General features: G+C 48.8%; 1 protein-coding gene across 13 annotated transcripts in view; it reads left to right on the top strand.

Annotated features, from left to right (window-relative positions):
* The window catches only part of GAS7 (growth arrest specific 7), a 281,536-nt gene that overhangs the window by 200,704 nt on the left and 63,409 nt on the right, over nucleotides 1–17,423 (top strand). For 12 of the 13 annotated variants that reach the window (XM_002827028.5, XM_054535433.2, XM_054535440.2 and 9 more), the window contains one exon: nucleotides 14,651–14,731. The exons of the other annotated variant lie outside the window; for it this stretch is intronic. In XM_002827028.5, the coding sequence (XP_002827074.1) occupies nucleotides 14,651–14,731 (81 nt within the window). The remainder of the gene's footprint in view (nucleotides 1–14,650; nucleotides 14,732–17,423) is intronic. 13 annotated transcript variants of the gene reach the window in all.

The raw sequence follows: 17,423 nt of genomic DNA, 5'->3' as shown, positions 1-17,423 counted from the left end.
ATTTATTAGAGGGATATGGGGACATCTCACAGGAATGCAGGCATAAGGATGGGAAAATCAGGTGCTGAGATTGATTGTCCTAACTGTGGGACCTGGTGACGTCTTATGCTACTTCTTTTCCTTCCCTTCGCTTCCCTTTTGCTTTTCCTTTTCCTTTTCTGTCTTTCTGTCTTTCTGTCTTTGTCTGTTTTTCTTTCTGTCTTTCTGTCTTTTCCACTTTTTAAAATAGAGACAGGGGTCTCACTATATTGCCCAGGCTGGTCTCGAGTTCCTGGGCTCAAGACACCTACCTTGGCCTCCCAAAGTGCTAGGATCATGGGCGCGAGCCACAGTGCCGGCCTATGCCACTTCTTTCTCTGGGTTCTCTTCATGCATCTTTCTCTCTGCAGTCTTGCCTTTTCTTCTTCAGCAGCCATTTGGCAGAAGTGGCCACTCATGGTGGAAGAGGACCACCCCAAGTCCTGTTCTATACAACTCTTGGCAGGTCCAGTAGCAATAGCCAAGTAGTCACGCCTATAGCATGTGGATCCAAACTGGGATTTGGGCAGTTCTTAGAGAAGAGTCTTGAACGTGTGTAGTTGGATATTGTGAAATATATATTTGGTCTTCCATCCAGCTCCCTGGCATAAACCCTTGGAATCTCCAGAATCTCTTAGTCTCTTGTTTGCTAATGAGATGATGGGTATCTGGGATCCCCTAGGCAGCTTCAGGATGGCAGCTGGTCACAGGAAAGACTAAGCCATGATTAGAAAGTTGGAACTTCAGCGCCTACCCCACAAACCTCTGGGGAGAGGAAAGAGGCTGATTATCAATTCCCAATGAAGACGTCAATCGTGTCTATGTACTGAAGGCTCCGTAAGAACCTAGAAAAACAGGGTGCAGAGAGCTTCTGGTTAACTGAGCACATGGAGCCTGCGGAGTGGTGCCTGGAGAGGGCGTGGAAGCCCCATGCCCCTTCCCCCATCCCTGGCCCTGTGCATTTCTTCCATCTACCTCTTCATCTGTATCCTTTGTCATAGCCTGTGTAATAAGTGGGTAAAGGTTAGTAAAGCGTTTCCGTGAGTTCAGTGAGCTGCTTTCACAAAGGAATGGAACCCGTGAAGGGCGTTATAGAATCCCTGATTTATAGCCTATCTGTCAGACGTGTAGGTGACAATCTGCTGCTTGTGATTGGTGTCTGAAGTGGGGCGTATTCTTGTGGGATTGAGCCTTCAGCCTGTGGGATCTGATATTATCTCCAGGTAGATAATATCAGAATCGAATTAAGTTATAGGACACTCTGCTTGTGTCCGCTGGAGACTTGCTGGCTGGTATGGTGGGGAAAACCCCCATATACCTGATGTCAGAAGTGTTGAGTGATGTTGAGTAGAGAGTAGGAGAAACAGTTTACTTTTTCCTGTGTTATCAGATGTAGCAAATGATTGTCATTTTTTATGTTTTATTATTCTGATTGTGATTTTTAAAACTCCGCTTAATAGATAAGTACGCCAATCTTTTCCTTTTGTGATTTCTTCCCTTTGAGGCCACACTTTAAAAGGTCTTTACCAATAAAAGATGGTAATATTTTCTTCTAGCAGTCTTATGGACTGTTTCCCCCCACCCCACCCCCCACTCCCGCCCGGCCCCTTTAAAATATTAAGCCATATGGAGTTTAATTTCTGAAAATGAATGAGAAAGGGACCTACCTCAATATTTTTCAAATAGTTCGCCCATCGTTCAAACAGCTTTAACTGATTCAGCCTTTCACCATTGCCTTGAGAAGTACCTCTTTACCATACGCTAAACTAGTCTGGCTGAGTCTGTTTCTGGTCTTTTTCCCCTTGGTTTCTCTCTCTATTCCTACACCAAGTTTTTTCTGTTTTCTATCATGGAAATTTCTCATAGATTCAAATGGGATGTACTATAAAAATACAGTCTTCTGGCCTGACGCAGTGGCTTATGCCTGTAATCCCAGCACTTTGGGAGGCCGAGGTGGGCAGATCACCTGAGATCAGGAGTTTGAGACCAGCCTGGCCAACATGGAGAAATCCTGTCTCTAATAAATATGTAAAAATGAGCCGAGTGTGGTGGCGCATGTCTGTAATCCCAGCTACTCGGGAGGCTGAGGCAGGAGAATCGCTTGAACCTGGGAGGCGGAGGTTGCAGTGAACCAAGATCACACCACTGTACTTCAGCCTGGGTGACAGAGCGAGACTCTGTCTCTAAAAAATAAATAAATAAATAAATATATATGTGTGTGTGTGTGTATATATATGTGTATATATATGTGTGTGTGTGTATATGTATACACACACACATATATAGTCTTTTTTTTTCTTTTTTTTTTTTAATTATACTCTAAGTTTTAGGGTGCATGTACACAACGTGCAGGTTTGTTACATATGTATACATGCATGTGCCATGTTGGTGTTCTGCACCCATTAACTTGTCATTTAACATTAGGTATATTTCCTAATGCTATCCCTGCCCCCTCCCCCCACCCCACAACAGGCACAGGTGTGTGATGTTCCCCCTCCTGTGTCCCTGTGTTCTCATTGTTCAATTCCCACCTATGAGTGAGAACATGCGGTGTTTGGTTTTTTGTCCTTGTGTTAGTTTGCTGAGAATGATGGTTTCCAGCTTCATCCACGTCCCTACAAAGGACATGAACTCATCCTTTTTTATGGCTGCATAGTATTCCATGGTGTATATGTGCCGCATTTTCTTAATCCAGTCTATCATTGTTGGACATTTGGGTTGGTTCCAAGTCTTTGGTATTGTGAATAGTGCCACAATAAACATACGTGTGCATGTGTCTTTATAGCAGCACGATTATAGTCTTCCTACTTTGGTTTCATTTTTAAGAATGAACCAGCATCAAATGCTTCATGTGTATTCTTTCGGCACATTTGCCTTGCATATACAATCACAGACGTTTTATTTGTGCTCTTTTGTTAAAGTGAGAACCTTTTGTACATGTAGTGTGTTTTGGAGGCTTTCACTCCAGCACTCATGCACTTCAGCAGCTCCACAGAACACCACCCTGTCAATACATCATTGTCCCCTGTTGGTGAACACTTAGGTCACTTCCCAAGAGTCTTTTCCTTCTAATGAAAAGTGCTCCACGAAATACCTTCATACTTATATTATTGCACACCTAAAACTGTTGTTAGGTCAAAAGATGTGTGCATTTGGGCTTTTGATGGATATCTCCAAATTGCCTTTCACAGAGAGGCATTTTCCCCTGTTTTTGCAGATCCTGTTTAGATAGGGGTTATCAGTCACAAAGGAGCTTATTTTCCCCATGGGTGAAAACATAGTGTCTTACAGTCTTAGCTTGTATTTCTCCAATTTTGAATGAGAATGAGCATCTTTTTTTTTTGGTTATTGATCATTTGCAATTGTTTTCTCTATAAATCACCTGTATATGTTCTTTGCTCTTTTTAAACTGGGCTGCTCGCTGATAGGTAGTTCATACCGTGCGAAGGGAATAGAGGCTTTATCTGTCTGCCTGGCCCCCTTCTTGATCTTCCCTGTCTATCTTTCTTTTTATCTACATGCATATACACATGTATCTTTAAAAATCAGCCATCAGCCATGTTACTGAACGTAATTCTAATAGTTGATTTGAGCTGAGTCTTCATTCATTCATCAAACAATTACTGAGTGTCCTTGGTGCCCGGGAGACAGGTCCACATTTATTTAATGCAGTCACAACCCTCAGAATACATCTGGTGGGAGGGATAGGTATGAAAGCAGGGGGTGTAGCTGAGGCAGAAAGAGATTCTTCTTCCAGCCAGCCTGTTAGCTCCCTAGGGCAGAGACGATGCTGTGAGCCCCCCTGTTGCTCCCCAGTGCTCAGAAAGTCTGAATGAATTGACAAGGAGCCTAGGGACTGGACTGTTAGGCCACCTGGACCCTTCCGGTGCCATGTCACGGTGAGAATAGCTGGCTGCCTCACTTTCCTTGTCAGCTCCAAACACCTGGGAATAGGATTGCTTAAAACTTGTCTTTCCTGTCCTCTAACTCAGGACTTGGCCCTCAGGGGCTTAAGATAAGACTTTGGGAAGGAGGCCAGGCCCTGCTAGAGGCACCTCCCTCACTCCTGCTGCCTGTGCCCACACACTGGAACCTTCTCCCCGGAACCTTTTCCCTCCGGGCTTCCCTCACTGCAGCCCTCACTGCTTTTGTGCCTTCTCCTTTCTCCTCATCTTCACCTATTCTAGAAAGACTCTGAGGACTCAGTCATGCTCATGGGTCTGTGGCAATCTCTCCTAATTCATATAGTACCCCTGGGAACTCAAGTAGGTAGCAAAGACCCATGTCAAAGCCACGGCTCTTAGAAGGTTGGGGTAACATCTGGGGGGTTCCTTAAATTACTCTACATTGCTACCATGTACCTTGCCTGATCCTAAGTCTAACCCACTCCCTGGGGCTTTTGTCTGGGCCCAGGTACCTCCTGATCCTTGGCTGGATTCCGTGACTGTCCTGCTATGGACTATACTAGTTTTCCCCACATGTGGTCAGTCACTGAGATCACTTGATAAAAATGATGATTTGAGTTCCTCCCAGCCTACTCAACCAGAAGCTCCAGGTGTGAGGTCTGGGCATCAGTATTTCTAACAAGTGGCGCCAGTAGTTCTGGTGAGTAACTGGATTGGGAAATGAGACCAGAGCTTTGCCAAACACCTGTGCTTAGGTTCTGGATCTGGAGCATCCAGGCTTTGGATTCGTTAAGGTGTCTTTTCAGTTTCTCAACGATAAGATGGGAGTCATATGCGTGAGCTGGCAGTGGGTTACCGGCACCTGTTGTCTCGGTGACAAGACACATTTCTCCCAACATTGCAGTCAACCTTCCTTGCCCTTCAACCCAAGTTTGGGTCAGTGATCTTTTAAATGCTCACGGATTCCCGGTGTGTTTGCAGGGGTCTACATGCTGTAAGGAGGCTGGTAGATCAGGGATCCTAATGGGGATTGAGAGACAGGCTTGGACAGCTCCAGGCAGCACCCCCTACTCCCTGCAACCCTTCGAATTCCTTGGCTATTCCTGGATTCCTGGCCCTGCTCTTTCACAGGCCCTCTGTGCAGGCTGGAGCCAGGCCAGAGCTTGGTTCTGGCAAGTGTCAAAGGGCCAGGGCACTGACGGGGCCTCTGCTTCATCCCATCAGTAACACAGTTTCTGTATCATCTGTGAAATGGGCACAGGAGCCCCTGCTCCCCACCGAGATTGTAGGGTTGCCATAAGAATTTTGTAAGCAGCCGTGAGTGGGAAGTTGGGGACCACTCATAGTGACGTCTCCCTGGTTAACTAAGGGATAGCCTGACACTGCAGCAATGCTAAAGAAGGCATTCTAGCCCCCTCTTCACCCCTAGCACCCCTCTTTTGAGAGATGTGCTCCTTGTAGGCATCAAAAGGAGGGGTGAGGCAGGGATCCAGCTTCTGGGGTAGAAGTTGGGAAGCAAAGAAGAGGAAGGAAGGAATGGAGGTGGTTTTGGTTTTTTGTTTTGTCTTATTGTTGGTCTTAGTGTCTGTGAGGGCTTACTCTGTGTCAGAAACTGTGCTGAGAGCTGTATTTACCTCACTGAGTCCTGTCCTCAACACCAGGAAGCTGGGACCCCTATACTGCTATCCTGTACTTTACAATAGGGAAACTAAGGCCGAATAACACGGTCATTGTTAGAAGGAATAGATCTGGGATTTTTGAACATCTGTCTGTAAGATGCCAGCGCCAGAGCTCTTAATGAGGGATTCTCAGACCTGAGAGTATACCAGAATCACCCAGAAGGCACCCAACAGGTTCCAGATAATGCTGATGCTGCTGGTCCGGGGACCATACTTTGAGAACTACTGCCCTGGATGATCCCATCTGGCCCCTGTTACCTCTGACCTCATCTTCTATTGTCCCTTCCCCACAATTCCTCTTCAGCCACACTATCCTCCTTGCTGCTCTCTGTAATGAAGGACATGCTTCTGCCTCAGAATGTTTTTATTTTATGTTCCCTTCATTTGGGATTCTCTTCCCTCAGATATGTGTGTGGCTTGCTCCTTCCCTCTGTGATAGGAGCCTTCCAAGGTGGCCCCCAACACACCCACCTCCTGATACACTCCTGTGTCATCCCTTTCTACCTTCCCTCCTGGGTGGTCCATGAGACTGTCAGATTCTGGCAGTCATGATGGAGTGTCACTTTTGAGACTAGGTTGTAACAGACATTGTACCCTTTGCCTTGCTTTCCCTTGGCTCGCTCGCTCTGGGTGAAGTCAGCAGCCATATTGTGCAGAGCCCGTGGCAAGGAACTTTGGCTCCTGCCAGCATCCGTAGGGCGAGCTTTCTTCTTTTTTTTTTTTTTTTTTCTTTTTGAGATGGAGTCTCTCTCTGTCACCCAGGCTGGAGTGCAGCGGTGCTATCTCGGCTCACTGCAAGCTCCGCCTCCTGGGTTCACGCCATTCTCCTGTCTCAGCCTCCCCAGGAGCTGGGACTACAGGCGCCCATTACCACGCCCGGCTAATTTTTTGTATTTTTAGTAGAGATGGGGTTTCACCATGTTAACCAGGATGGTCTCGATCTCCTGACCTCATGATCCACCCGCCTCTGCCTCCCAAAGTGCTGGGATTACGGGTGTGAGCCACCACCCCCGGCCAGGTCAAGCTTTCTTACAAGTAGCTCCTCCAGCCCCAGTCAAGCCTTCAAATGAGGCAGCAACCACTGACTTCCTGACCCCAACCTCATGGGGGAACCTGAGGCAGAATTGCCCAGCTAAGCCACTCTCTGATTCCTGATGCACTAAAACTATATGAAATAATGAATGTTTGATGGTTCCAACTGTTAAATTGGGGGTAATTTGCAATGTAACAATAGATATATAATACATTTCTCTCAGATCTTCATTCTGTGTTCCTTTTTTGGTGAGGCCTTCCCTGGCCATTCTTAAATTACAGCTTCTTTCTAATAACACTTTCTATCCCCCTTCCCTGCTTTTATTTTCCTTAGTGTGTACCAACAGCTAACCTGATATGTTTTGCTTATTTTTTGTCTCCTGGCACAACTCCCTCCCCCAATCCCATTAGAAAATTTTTAAGTTTTCACTTACAGAAAATTTTATACACATACGCATTTTATACACACATGTATGTGTCTAAAATTAATTTAATTAAAGATTGAATGGCATAATGACCACTAGAATTTAAGCTGAAGGAGGAGTTTAACCACTTATATTTCTTGCAATATAACCCCATGTCCAGCACAGTGCCTGACACAGAATAGGCCCTCAAATATGTGTTGAATGAATAATGATAATGTTCATATTGAGGATGATTCTCAAATAAAGGGTTGTTTATGGATTAAAATACATTGTTTTGCTGCAGCTCCCAGAGTCCCAGCCTAGAGCTCAGACACGGTGAGTGTGGCCAGAAAATGGCGGTCTTTGTTGTCAGACCGAGTTCCAGAGATGCCACCTCTCACTGAGGCCTCAGTTCCTTCCATTAAAAGTGGAAATGGGCTGGGCGCAGTGGCTCATGCCTGTAATCCCAGCACTTTGGGAGGCTGAGACGGGTGGATCACCAGGTCAGGAGATCGAGACCATCCTGGCTAACACGGTGAAACCCTGTCTCTACTAAAAATACAAAAAAATTAGCCAGGCGTGGTGGCAGGCACCTGTAGTCCCAGCTATTCAGGAGGCTGAGGCAGGAGAATGGCATGAACCCGGGAGGCAGAGCTTGCAGTGAGCTGATATCGCACCACTGCACTCCAGCCTGGGTGACAGAGCGAGACTCCGTCTCAAAAAAAAAGAAAAGGAAATGACAGCACCTATCTCATAGGTGTTTCGTGACCACTGAAGGGGATGCCAGATGTGGAAGGGCTTGGCATGACCAGGCGTAAATGGATCTTCAGAGAGTAGTCGTTTCTTTCCTGCAGAGAAACTGTGGTTGTGACTGAAATATCACTTACTTTTTTTTTTTTTTTTGAGATGGAGTCTTGCTCTGTCGCCCAGGCTGGAGTGCAACGACGTGGTCTCTGTTCACCACAACCTCTGCCTCCTGGCTTCAAGCAATTCTCCTGCCTCAGCCATTTACTTTTAAGAGGGAATTTCAAATGTCTTGCAGCAATGGCTGTACTAGAAGGCATTGAAAAGCCAGAGATGGAGGAAACTCTGGTGCACAGGAGGGGACCAGGTCTCTGTGAACTGCTGCTGTTGTGTCGGCCAAGGGAGATAAGCAAGGGCCTCCAGGAGAATGTGGGCCGATTGCAAATTCTGCATCTGCCTGGACCAAGGCACCGGGGCTCGCTTGGAGGACAGGGCAGCATAGCCTGGGGGCAAGCCGGCTCCTGGGTAGGAGGGGACAAGGGCTGAGAAACGGAGTGGCAGGGCTGCCATCTGACTAGAAAAACCTGGCCATAGCCTAGGCAGACCCTCCTTATGAGGACTACAGGGCAAGGAGAGAAGCCACGGGTAGAGAGACCACCAAACCAGGGCAAGGAAGAAAGAAAAGTTGGTGGTGGGGGAGGAGGAGATAGAGCAAGAAGCACAGAAGGGTGAGTATAAAGAGAGGCAAAGAGGAGAAGACTGCAGGAATCTCAGATCAAAGTCAAGACCCCTAAGTCCATTTCCGTCTGCTCTGGTATCTGTGGTTATTTTTACCTGATAACCACAGGGGGCAGCAGAGAGCGGGCACAAGCCAAGAAAAGTGGACGAGCCCCAGCAGGAGGCCACTGGGGGCCAGAGGCTTGCAGATGGGCCTGTGGCCAGTCACCATAACCAGTGGCTTAGGTCCAGGGGCTCCTTGTGGCTTTCCCACTGGAGCCCAATATTCCTAACGCAGGCAGGATGCAGCCTTAACAAGGGGAAATGAAGCCCGGAAGTGACTATTTAAAATTAATAACTTCCGCCTAGCTCACTGTTTTTAAAATTTATTATTATTATTTTAAAGAAGGGGCATCTGTGCTTCGACACTCAGATTTACATAGTCTTCAAGCTTTCAACTAGACTCTCACTTTACAAATTATTCATTCACTCACTCATCCATTCATTTATTCATTTATAGAGATAGGGTCTTGCTGTGTTGTCCAGGCTGGACTTGAACTCCTGGATCCTATTGCATTAGCCTCCCAAGTAGCTGGGACTACAGGCATGTGCCACTGTGCCCAGCTGTCTTTATAAGTTTTATTCTACGTGGGGTAGACACTGTCATTCGCTGAGGAGAAGATTAACATCTTTGGCTCTTAGCATTGATGCCAAAATAGTACCTCCCTTAGACTGGTTTCATCCATGGCCAGTATATGGTTCTCTGGGTCTCAGCAGAAGAGGTCTGAATGGAGTTCTAGTTACCACTAGGAAAATATGTGTTTTGTGTGAATTAGGTGGGGTGGGAAGAGGCTCCCCAGGGCACATCTCACTTCTTCCACTCTGACTGCACTGTTCCTCCTAGAGCCTCTGGGGCCTATGTGGCCATGGCTCTGTTAGTAGAGTCTGGGCAGTCATCCGGGATGACCTGAGACCACAGGGATGGACGTCCAGAGAATGCAGAAGGGCCTCAATCCAGCATCTCTTGAGGCCTGGAGCTGCTGCTTTAGTCTTACTGTGACTTGCTCAAGGAGCCTGGTGTGTTGTAAGCAGATTAGGGAGTCTTGTATTGGAAAAGACCTGAACACGGCTTCCTCCTTGTGGGTGGTATGGTCATCTGGGGTGACTTGTCCTGCTGCTGGTGAGGTCACCCAGCCAGAGCCCCAGTGGCTCTCTCCAGATGTCTGCCTGGCCTGGCCTGGCCTGGCTCAGCTCCATCCCTGCCCCAGGCTCACAGTGTCTTTGTGTTTTGGGTTGGTCAGATCTCGCCAAGACAAGGAGATAGACTGGGCTGAATCCTTCAGGCAGCTGCATCGTCCCTGATGGGGCCCATTTGGAGGTTAGAGTGGAGGGATATGGTACTTATGGAGACTCCAGCTTATGGGGGGTCTGGGAGTGACCAGGCCAGTGAGGGCAGGGAAAGGGGCCTCCCATCGGGTCCCCACATGGACAGCAGCATTCAGACTGCAAGCCAGCGTCCACCTAGGGTTTCAGAGCCTCCTTCTGCAGCCCCTGGAGCTGCTGGCTGCTGTTCTGGCTGCCGCTGCTACTGGTAGTTCCCTTCATGGAGGGCTCAAGGATGGGGGATGGGGAGAGGAACAGGGACCAGCAGCTTCTCTGCTCAGTAGTCCAGATATTATTTTGGGTCCGCAGTGGTTGGTGGTGGCTCGCAGGCAGTAGCAGACAGCGATGGATGGATGGGTGCAAGGATGAAAGGAGTAGTCAGTGCATGAATTGTGACCCTCTGCTCCAACCAGAAGATCAAAGGCAGTGTCTACACATCAGCTGGTGGGACTTCCTGTTAAAATAAGGTCAATGGTGTCAGCCACCGAAGGGGTGGTGGCAGCAGCACGAAGGGAAAGTTTTCTGGGACCTTTTCCCTGCTGTTTATTCCTGGAGAGCACATCAGGTGGGAATCTCTCTTGTGCTGTCACAATGTCCATCTTTCTGTTGGCCCATCTGTCCTGGCATCCTTCAGGCCAGGTGCCGTGTTTGAGAGGGTGAACCAGCCATGGCTTCGGCCCTCAAGGAGATAAGGTGTCAAGGTTAGGATCTGAGCTGTCTGAGGGATGGACAAAGTGCTGATTTCCTAGAAAAAAGCTGGATGGAATGTGTGTGTTGCAGGACTTAGGCCAGGTTCTCAAAAAGACTTGAGGCAGATTTATGTGCAGGAGTTTCAGTAGGGTGTGTGCTCCTGGGAGCAACCGCTGGGGAAGGAAGGAAGCAGCATTGCAACGCGGCCACCAAGGAGGCCTAGGCAGCGCCATGGGGAGCCCTGAGCTGGGAGGGGCCTTCAGAATTGTTTGATTTGAGACAAGGGGATTGGTGGGCCGTTGATCCCCTCTCACCCCAGTCATTAGATGTGCACCCTGCACCCCTACCCTAGGCATAGCCTTGGGCACGGCAGCTCTCTTTGGCTAAGGGCACTTCCCTGAGAGGGACTCAGCTATGAGCCTCTGCAGCTAGAGAGATTTGGGTGGTGCACTACAGCACCCACTCTAGAAAGTCTGGGGAAGAACTCTTTGCAGGGAAGAAGAGCAATCTTGGTAGGCTGCATGGTGGAAGAGACATTTCAATTGAGACTTGATGAGTGAACAAGGTTGTGATATCCAGGGACGGGGAGCAGGAGGCGGCGGCTGTGAGTGAACAATATGCGAAAGGCGTATTTAGAGATCGGCGAGGCAAGTTAACTGGGCCTGAAGTGAAGCCAGTGGGATGTCAGTCTGGATGCAGTCAGGGTTGGGATCCTGGAGCACTTTGCCAGGAGGGCAGTGGACTTCGGAATTGATTCTGTGTGCCATGTTGGAAAGGAGCTAGCCAGGGATTTTCGCTGTGGAGTGACCTCCGGTGAAAGCTGGGCTCTAGGGTGAGTGGTCCACTAGCTGTGAGCGGACGGATTTCAAAAGGCAGGGAAACTCGCTCTGGAGTGACATGGAGAAGAGGAGAGGAACGTGATGGAGGGGCATCTCCAGGCCCTGGGAACCAGTTAGATATGAGGGATGGGACATAGGGTGGAACTGGTGACGGTGAGTGAGCCCTGTCCCTGGGTGTCCAGGGACCAGGGAACCCAGGAGACCCAGGAGGAGAGGGTGGAGAGGGGAGCCCGGTCTTGACTCTGTGGATGTGAAGGCAACAGTGCGGCCTCCAGGCAGGGCTGATTCAACGGGCAGGAGAGAAAAGAAGCCTCCCTAGGAAGGAGCCTGAGGCTGGATGGTGCATCTGCCTCCTGGGGATGCCCACCTCGCTGCTTTTGCTCATCTAAGCTCCACCAGGCTCATCTCTCTGTTTTATTTAGTGCTGAGAAAGCACATACCATGTGCCCGATGTTAGCCTAAGTGCTTTGTACAGGTGAACCCAATTAATGCTCTTTCCCAGCCTACTTAGGTACCATTTTCATCCCCATTTTATAGTTGAGAAAAACAAAATATAGAGTTCAGGTGATTCCAGAGGTCACTCAGCTTATGAATGACTTATGACGTGGGCCCTAAGCAGGGCAGTGGTCTTTGAAGTAAGTTCTCCAAGCCTTCCTGCTCTTGCCAGCCAGTGCGTCCCTTGGGGAAGCTCCTAAGCCTGCTGGCAGCCTCTCTCCTTGTCACTCCTCATAAAAGACCCTACTACTCTCTTGTTTATGTTCATACCCTCTCTGCTTTCCAGATCACCCTCAATTCTGTTTTCTCTCCCTTAAGACTTGAAGGGACCATATTACCCCTGTTATGCCTGCCCTTGGAGTCCAGGTTCACCCTTCCTGAAACCCAAACCATGGGCCTTAAGACTACCCATCACAGCTAGAGAGCCGGGAGTATTGGGGCCTACGAGACCAAGTAGCCGAAACTCTTTATTTTGGATGACGCATCAGAGGACCAGAGGGTGGTGCGATTTTCCTAGGGCTGCACGGTAGTTTAGGAGCAAAGTTGAGTCAAGAACCCAGTTTTGTTTTTATTGTTTGAAACAATTGAATTTTCAGTAATGGAATTTTTAACTAAATAATGTTATATCCTCATATCAGACTAACTTTAAAAATGACTTAGCGCTAGAGGCAAGTATGTGGGCCTTTGGTATGAATACAGTATCTCCCTTGGGTGGATACCTTATTGAACTCATCTTACATAAGAGGAAACTGAGTCACAGAGAATAAGTAGCTTGGCCAAGGATAGTGGTGGTGAGAGGCAGAACTGGATTCGCAGTCTGGCTCTAGAATCACCACACTAAACAGAGCCTAATCATTTTGCTATACTGCCCCCTTCAATGATTTTGGAAAGATTTTAAGATTTATTTTTATTTTATTTGTTTATTTATTTTTGAGATGGAGTCTCACTCTGTCACCCAGGCTGGAGTGCAGTGGCATGGTCTGAGCTCACTGCAACCTCCACCTCCCGGGTCCAAGCGATTCTCGTGCTTCAGCCTCCTGAGTAGCTGAGATTACAGGCACTCACCATCACACCCAGCTAATTTTTGTTATTTTTAGTGGAGATCGGGTTTCACCATGTTGGGCAGGGTGGTCTCGAACCCCTGACCTCAAGTGATCCACCCGCCTTGGCCTCCCAAATTGCTGGGATTACAGACTTGAGCCACCGGGCCCGGCCTATTTTCAGTTTTTGAGACAGGGTCTTGCTCTGTCACCCAGGCTGGAGTGTAGTGGCGCCATCATGGCTCACTGCAGCCTCGACTTCCCAGGCTCCAGTAGTCCTCCCAGCTCAGCCTCCCGAGTAGCTGGGACCACAGGCACGTGCTACCACACCTGGCTAATTTTTGTATTTTTGGTAGAGATGGGGTTTCACTATGTTGCCCAGGCTGGTCTCAAACTCCTGAGTTTAAGCAATTCACCCACCTCAGCCTCCCAAAGTATTGAGATAACAGGCATGAGCCACTGTGCCTGGACAGATTTTGGAAAGATATTCACAAAAATTGATACATAAAAAGAATCTACAGTTTGATTTTGTCTCATTTTAAAGAGGAACATATGCTTAGAAAACAAATCGACATATGGATACCAAAATTTTGATGGTAGTGACCTCTGAATGGTGGGATGATGGGTGATATTTATTTTTGTGTGTTTTCCTGCATTATCAAATTGTATGTAGTGAGAAAGTATTATTTTTATCACTAGATAACTTCATAAGAAGTCTCTGCTCACGGCAGTGAAATGGGTAGTGTTTGGGGGACAATACTATAGCTGCAATATTAGTTTTCTCTCTTTCTCTTTCTTTTCTTTCTTTTTTTTTTGAGGCAGAGTCTCATTCTGTCACCCAGGCTGGAGTGCAGTGGCACAATCTCGGCTCACTGCAACCTCTGCCTCCCAGGTTCAAGGGTTCTCCTGCCTCAGCCTCCTGAGTAGCTGGGACCACAGGCACGTGCCACCACGCCTGGCTAATTTTTGTATTTTTAGTAGGGATGGGGTTTCACCATGTTGGCCAGGCCGGTCTCGAACTCCTGACCTCAAGTGATCTGCCCACCTAGGCCTCCCAAAGTGCTGGGATTACAGGTGTGAGCCACTGTGCCCGGCCAGTTTTATTTCTGATTAGAGCCTGTAGCAGGGCATTGGAAGAGGGAGAGGTGACCAGGCAAATTCAGCAGTTAGAGCTCAAATGAGACTTAGAACTGCGAAATCAGGAAGAAACTTGGAAGTCACCCCCAGGTGGCAGAGGGCCCCTGTCATTACAGGCTCCTGCACCTCTGTGCTTTGGAGTTTCAGGTAACAGTGGACATTCGGGGAGAAATACCTGGTTGGCAACTTCAGGGTTCCGGGAGAAGAGTCTAGAGCCCCGAGACAAAGTGGAGGTGAATGAAGAGGCAGGTTGGGGCAGAGGATGTTTCAGAGGATCTTGACATCTCAACAGGAAGTCCATCTCCTTCTGGCCCCAGCCTCATCGAGAAGGGTCCCCAGCAAAAAGAAGCTCTGTGCTCATGGGATGATGGAAGGGGGCAGGGGGCAGAAAGGGAGATGGATGGATATGGGAGCAGAAAGCAGGGTCCTGTCTGGCCAGGGTTGGGGAGGAGGGCGATTGGCTGTCTCTATTTTTCTCCAGCTCTGAGCATCTCCTTCTGCTCTGTGAAACTCAGGTTCTGCCCTGTGACATTCTCAAAGTGATTTTCTTTGTTCTTCTTTGACCAGAGACCACCTGGGAACGTCCCAGCAGTTCTCCTGGGATTCCAGCCAGCCCTGGCTCTCACAGGAGCTCTCTGCCTCCAACAGGTAATGTTCGCTGTCTGCTTTGGGGCAACTGGGAGGGCCCTGACACAACATTCAGTGGAGAGGCTGAGATTATGGGTCCTGGGTCTTAAACCTGGCTGATGTAGCAAACCCAGGGAGGGGTTGGGCCGGGGGTGGGGGTGGGGGGGCGGTCCCTTAGGCCTGCTGCCAAGCAGGTTGGTGGTTGGTGTCTCCCTGGCAGTGCCAGCAGCAGCTCTGGTGGCCTCCTGCACACTCCTCCTCAGGCGCTTAGTGGGAGGAGATGGCTGGGGGAGGTGAGGTGTCAGAGCTCTTTCCTGTCTGTCCGGGGCAGGAAGACCTGAAGTGTGGACAGAGCCACCCTGTGTGGCTCTTGTGGACATCACGGAGTAGAAGCTAAAAGGAGGTAGATGTTTACAAGGCAGCTTTCAGGTAAAACACCTGAAACAGTGTGAGGGAGACCTTTTGAGGGTGTGAGTTCCCCATCTGCAAAGGTAATCAAGCAGAGGCAGTTGAGATGGACATTCTTTTTTGTTTGTTTGTTTGTTTTTATTTTGAGACAGGGTCTCATTCTGTCACCCAGGCTGGAGTGCAGTGGCGCAGTCTCGGCTCACTGCAACCTCTCCCTCCTGGGTTCAAGCGATTCTTGTTCCCCAGCCTCCTGAGTAGCTGCAATTACAGGTGCGCACCACCACGCCCGGCTAATTTGTGTATTTTTGGTAGAGACGGGGTTTCGCCATGTTGGCCAGGCTGGTCTTGAGCTCCTGGCCTCAAGTGATCCACCTGTTTTGGCCTCTCAAAGTGCTGGGATTAAAGGTGTGTGCCACTGCGCCCAGCTGAAATGGACATTCCTATAATAGGTGGAAGGTTTGTCCAGGGGCCTCTTGGGAGACAGCTAGGTCTGAGATTCTGGAAGGCAGGTTATGGGACCCATCAGCAGGGAGAACAACATCTGCTTTCATGTGGCTTTTTAAAAATGTCACCTCCTCCAAGAAGCCTTCCCTGACTACTCCGTTTAGAGCCCTCACCCAGTCACTTTAGATCTCAGCCGCATGCTGTTTTAATGTCCCCAGCATCCTGTTCCTAGTTGATCTTCGCTCTCCCATGCTAGACTGTAAGCTCCCTGAGGGTGGGGACTTTGTCTGTTTCTTTTGTGGTGTCTTCAGTCCCCAGAGCCTGGCTTCCGTGTTGAGCTAATTCACCTGTGTCTCCACCATCCTATGGTGTGTGAAGCACACTTGTTGGTTTTCGACTTCAAGAGTCAATCTGGCAGCAAAGCATGAAAATCAAAGTTGTGGTTGGGGCTGGGAATTTAATCTTCCAGTGCCTTGAGCGTGACATCCTCAGCTTCTGTGGAAGGGAGGTGAGAGCCTGCGTAAAGTTCTTGGAAGACAAAGTAATTCCTGGTCTAAATAGTTTACCTGAAGCAGCACAGGGAACAATCACAGGAAGGACCTAAGGTAGTCACAGGACTCTGGAATACTGGATCGGAAGAGGGAGGTGGGACGCAATGCGAGTGGCCAGATCCTCACCTTTCAGAGCAGGGAGTCTTTGGATATTGTCTAGCATTGAGACCTGAAGACATGAAAGTGCACATTCAAAGCATATTGCTTAGGCATATGACAGTTGCCAGCAGAGGAGCTCAAAACTGGAAAAGATGGGAAAATATTACCTCTAGAAAATCAGCCGAGGCGTGGGAGAGGTGATAGGAAGGTGGGTGTTTTCTTCAAAAATTATTTTAGGTTTTCAAAAGCATTTTATTTATATTTATATTATTACTTAAATTTTTTAAAAATTAAGAAAGGAATCCCCAGTGGGGAAGGGACATGGGGCAGCTGTGATGGATTTCCTAGGGAGACGGTGAGTGCTGCTGTCTCAGACCAAGTCCCCAGAAATGGGCCCGTTCATGCTGTAGCTGCCACGTGACAGCAGGCAGTTCTGAGCCCACTGGCTTCTCTTTCACTGTTGTTCTTGTGTGTGTGTGTGTGTGTGTGTGTGTGTGTGTGTGTGTGTTTTTAACAATCAAAATGCCAGTGTGAATGACGCAAGGTGTGTCCTTTTTCCTGGCTGGCTCCAGGCCAGCCAGACACTAAAAAGGAAACCCAGCTGTCTTTTCCAGCCAGAGTGGTCGGTAAAGGAGGACAGGACAGGGAGGCCAGCAGAGGGAGGCTTGGACGTGTAGAGATAGCAGGTGTGACTCACAGCCTGCCCTGTTGGTGGGACTGGTCGAAACTTGCCCTTTGAGTCATGGGGTCACTTCTCCAAAGCCTGCTCTCCTGGCACCCTCCACAGGCAGCATCTTGTCCTCTCTGCTGTTGATGGGGGCTGTCCTGCAGAAGGGGGGCTCACAGGAGCTGCCTCCAGTCCCTGGCTTAGAGACCTGGGTTTAACAGGCTCCCTTCTTTACCCTACAAGTGTATCAAGAGCCTCTCTCTGTCCAGCGCTGCATTGTGTGCTGGGCCCCTAAAGGGGGCTGAGAAAGGTGGGGAGATGGGTGGAGAAGGTCAGATATAGAGACGAGAATTGCCAGCATGGCTAAGGCTAGACTGAGTGTGTTGACAACTCCTGTCCGCTTCTGCCCCCATCCCCAGGGTGCTGGGGTAGTATTTCCTAAGGTGGAATCCTTGGGATCCCAGATCTATCTGTGCTCCATGAAGGAGGATGGAGAAGGACAGGCGCATTAGCATTCTGAAGACTGCAGGAAGGCCTGAAATGA

The sequence above is a fragment of the Pongo abelii genome, chromosome 19 (genome assembly GCF_028885655.2).
Source record: "Pongo abelii isolate AG06213 chromosome 19, NHGRI_mPonAbe1-v2.0_pri, whole genome shotgun sequence".
NCBI lineage: Eukaryota > Metazoa > Chordata > Mammalia > Primates > Hominidae > Pongo > Pongo abelii.
Note: the sequence above shows the minus strand (reverse complement) of the source record. Positions and strands in the feature narration are given on the sequence as shown.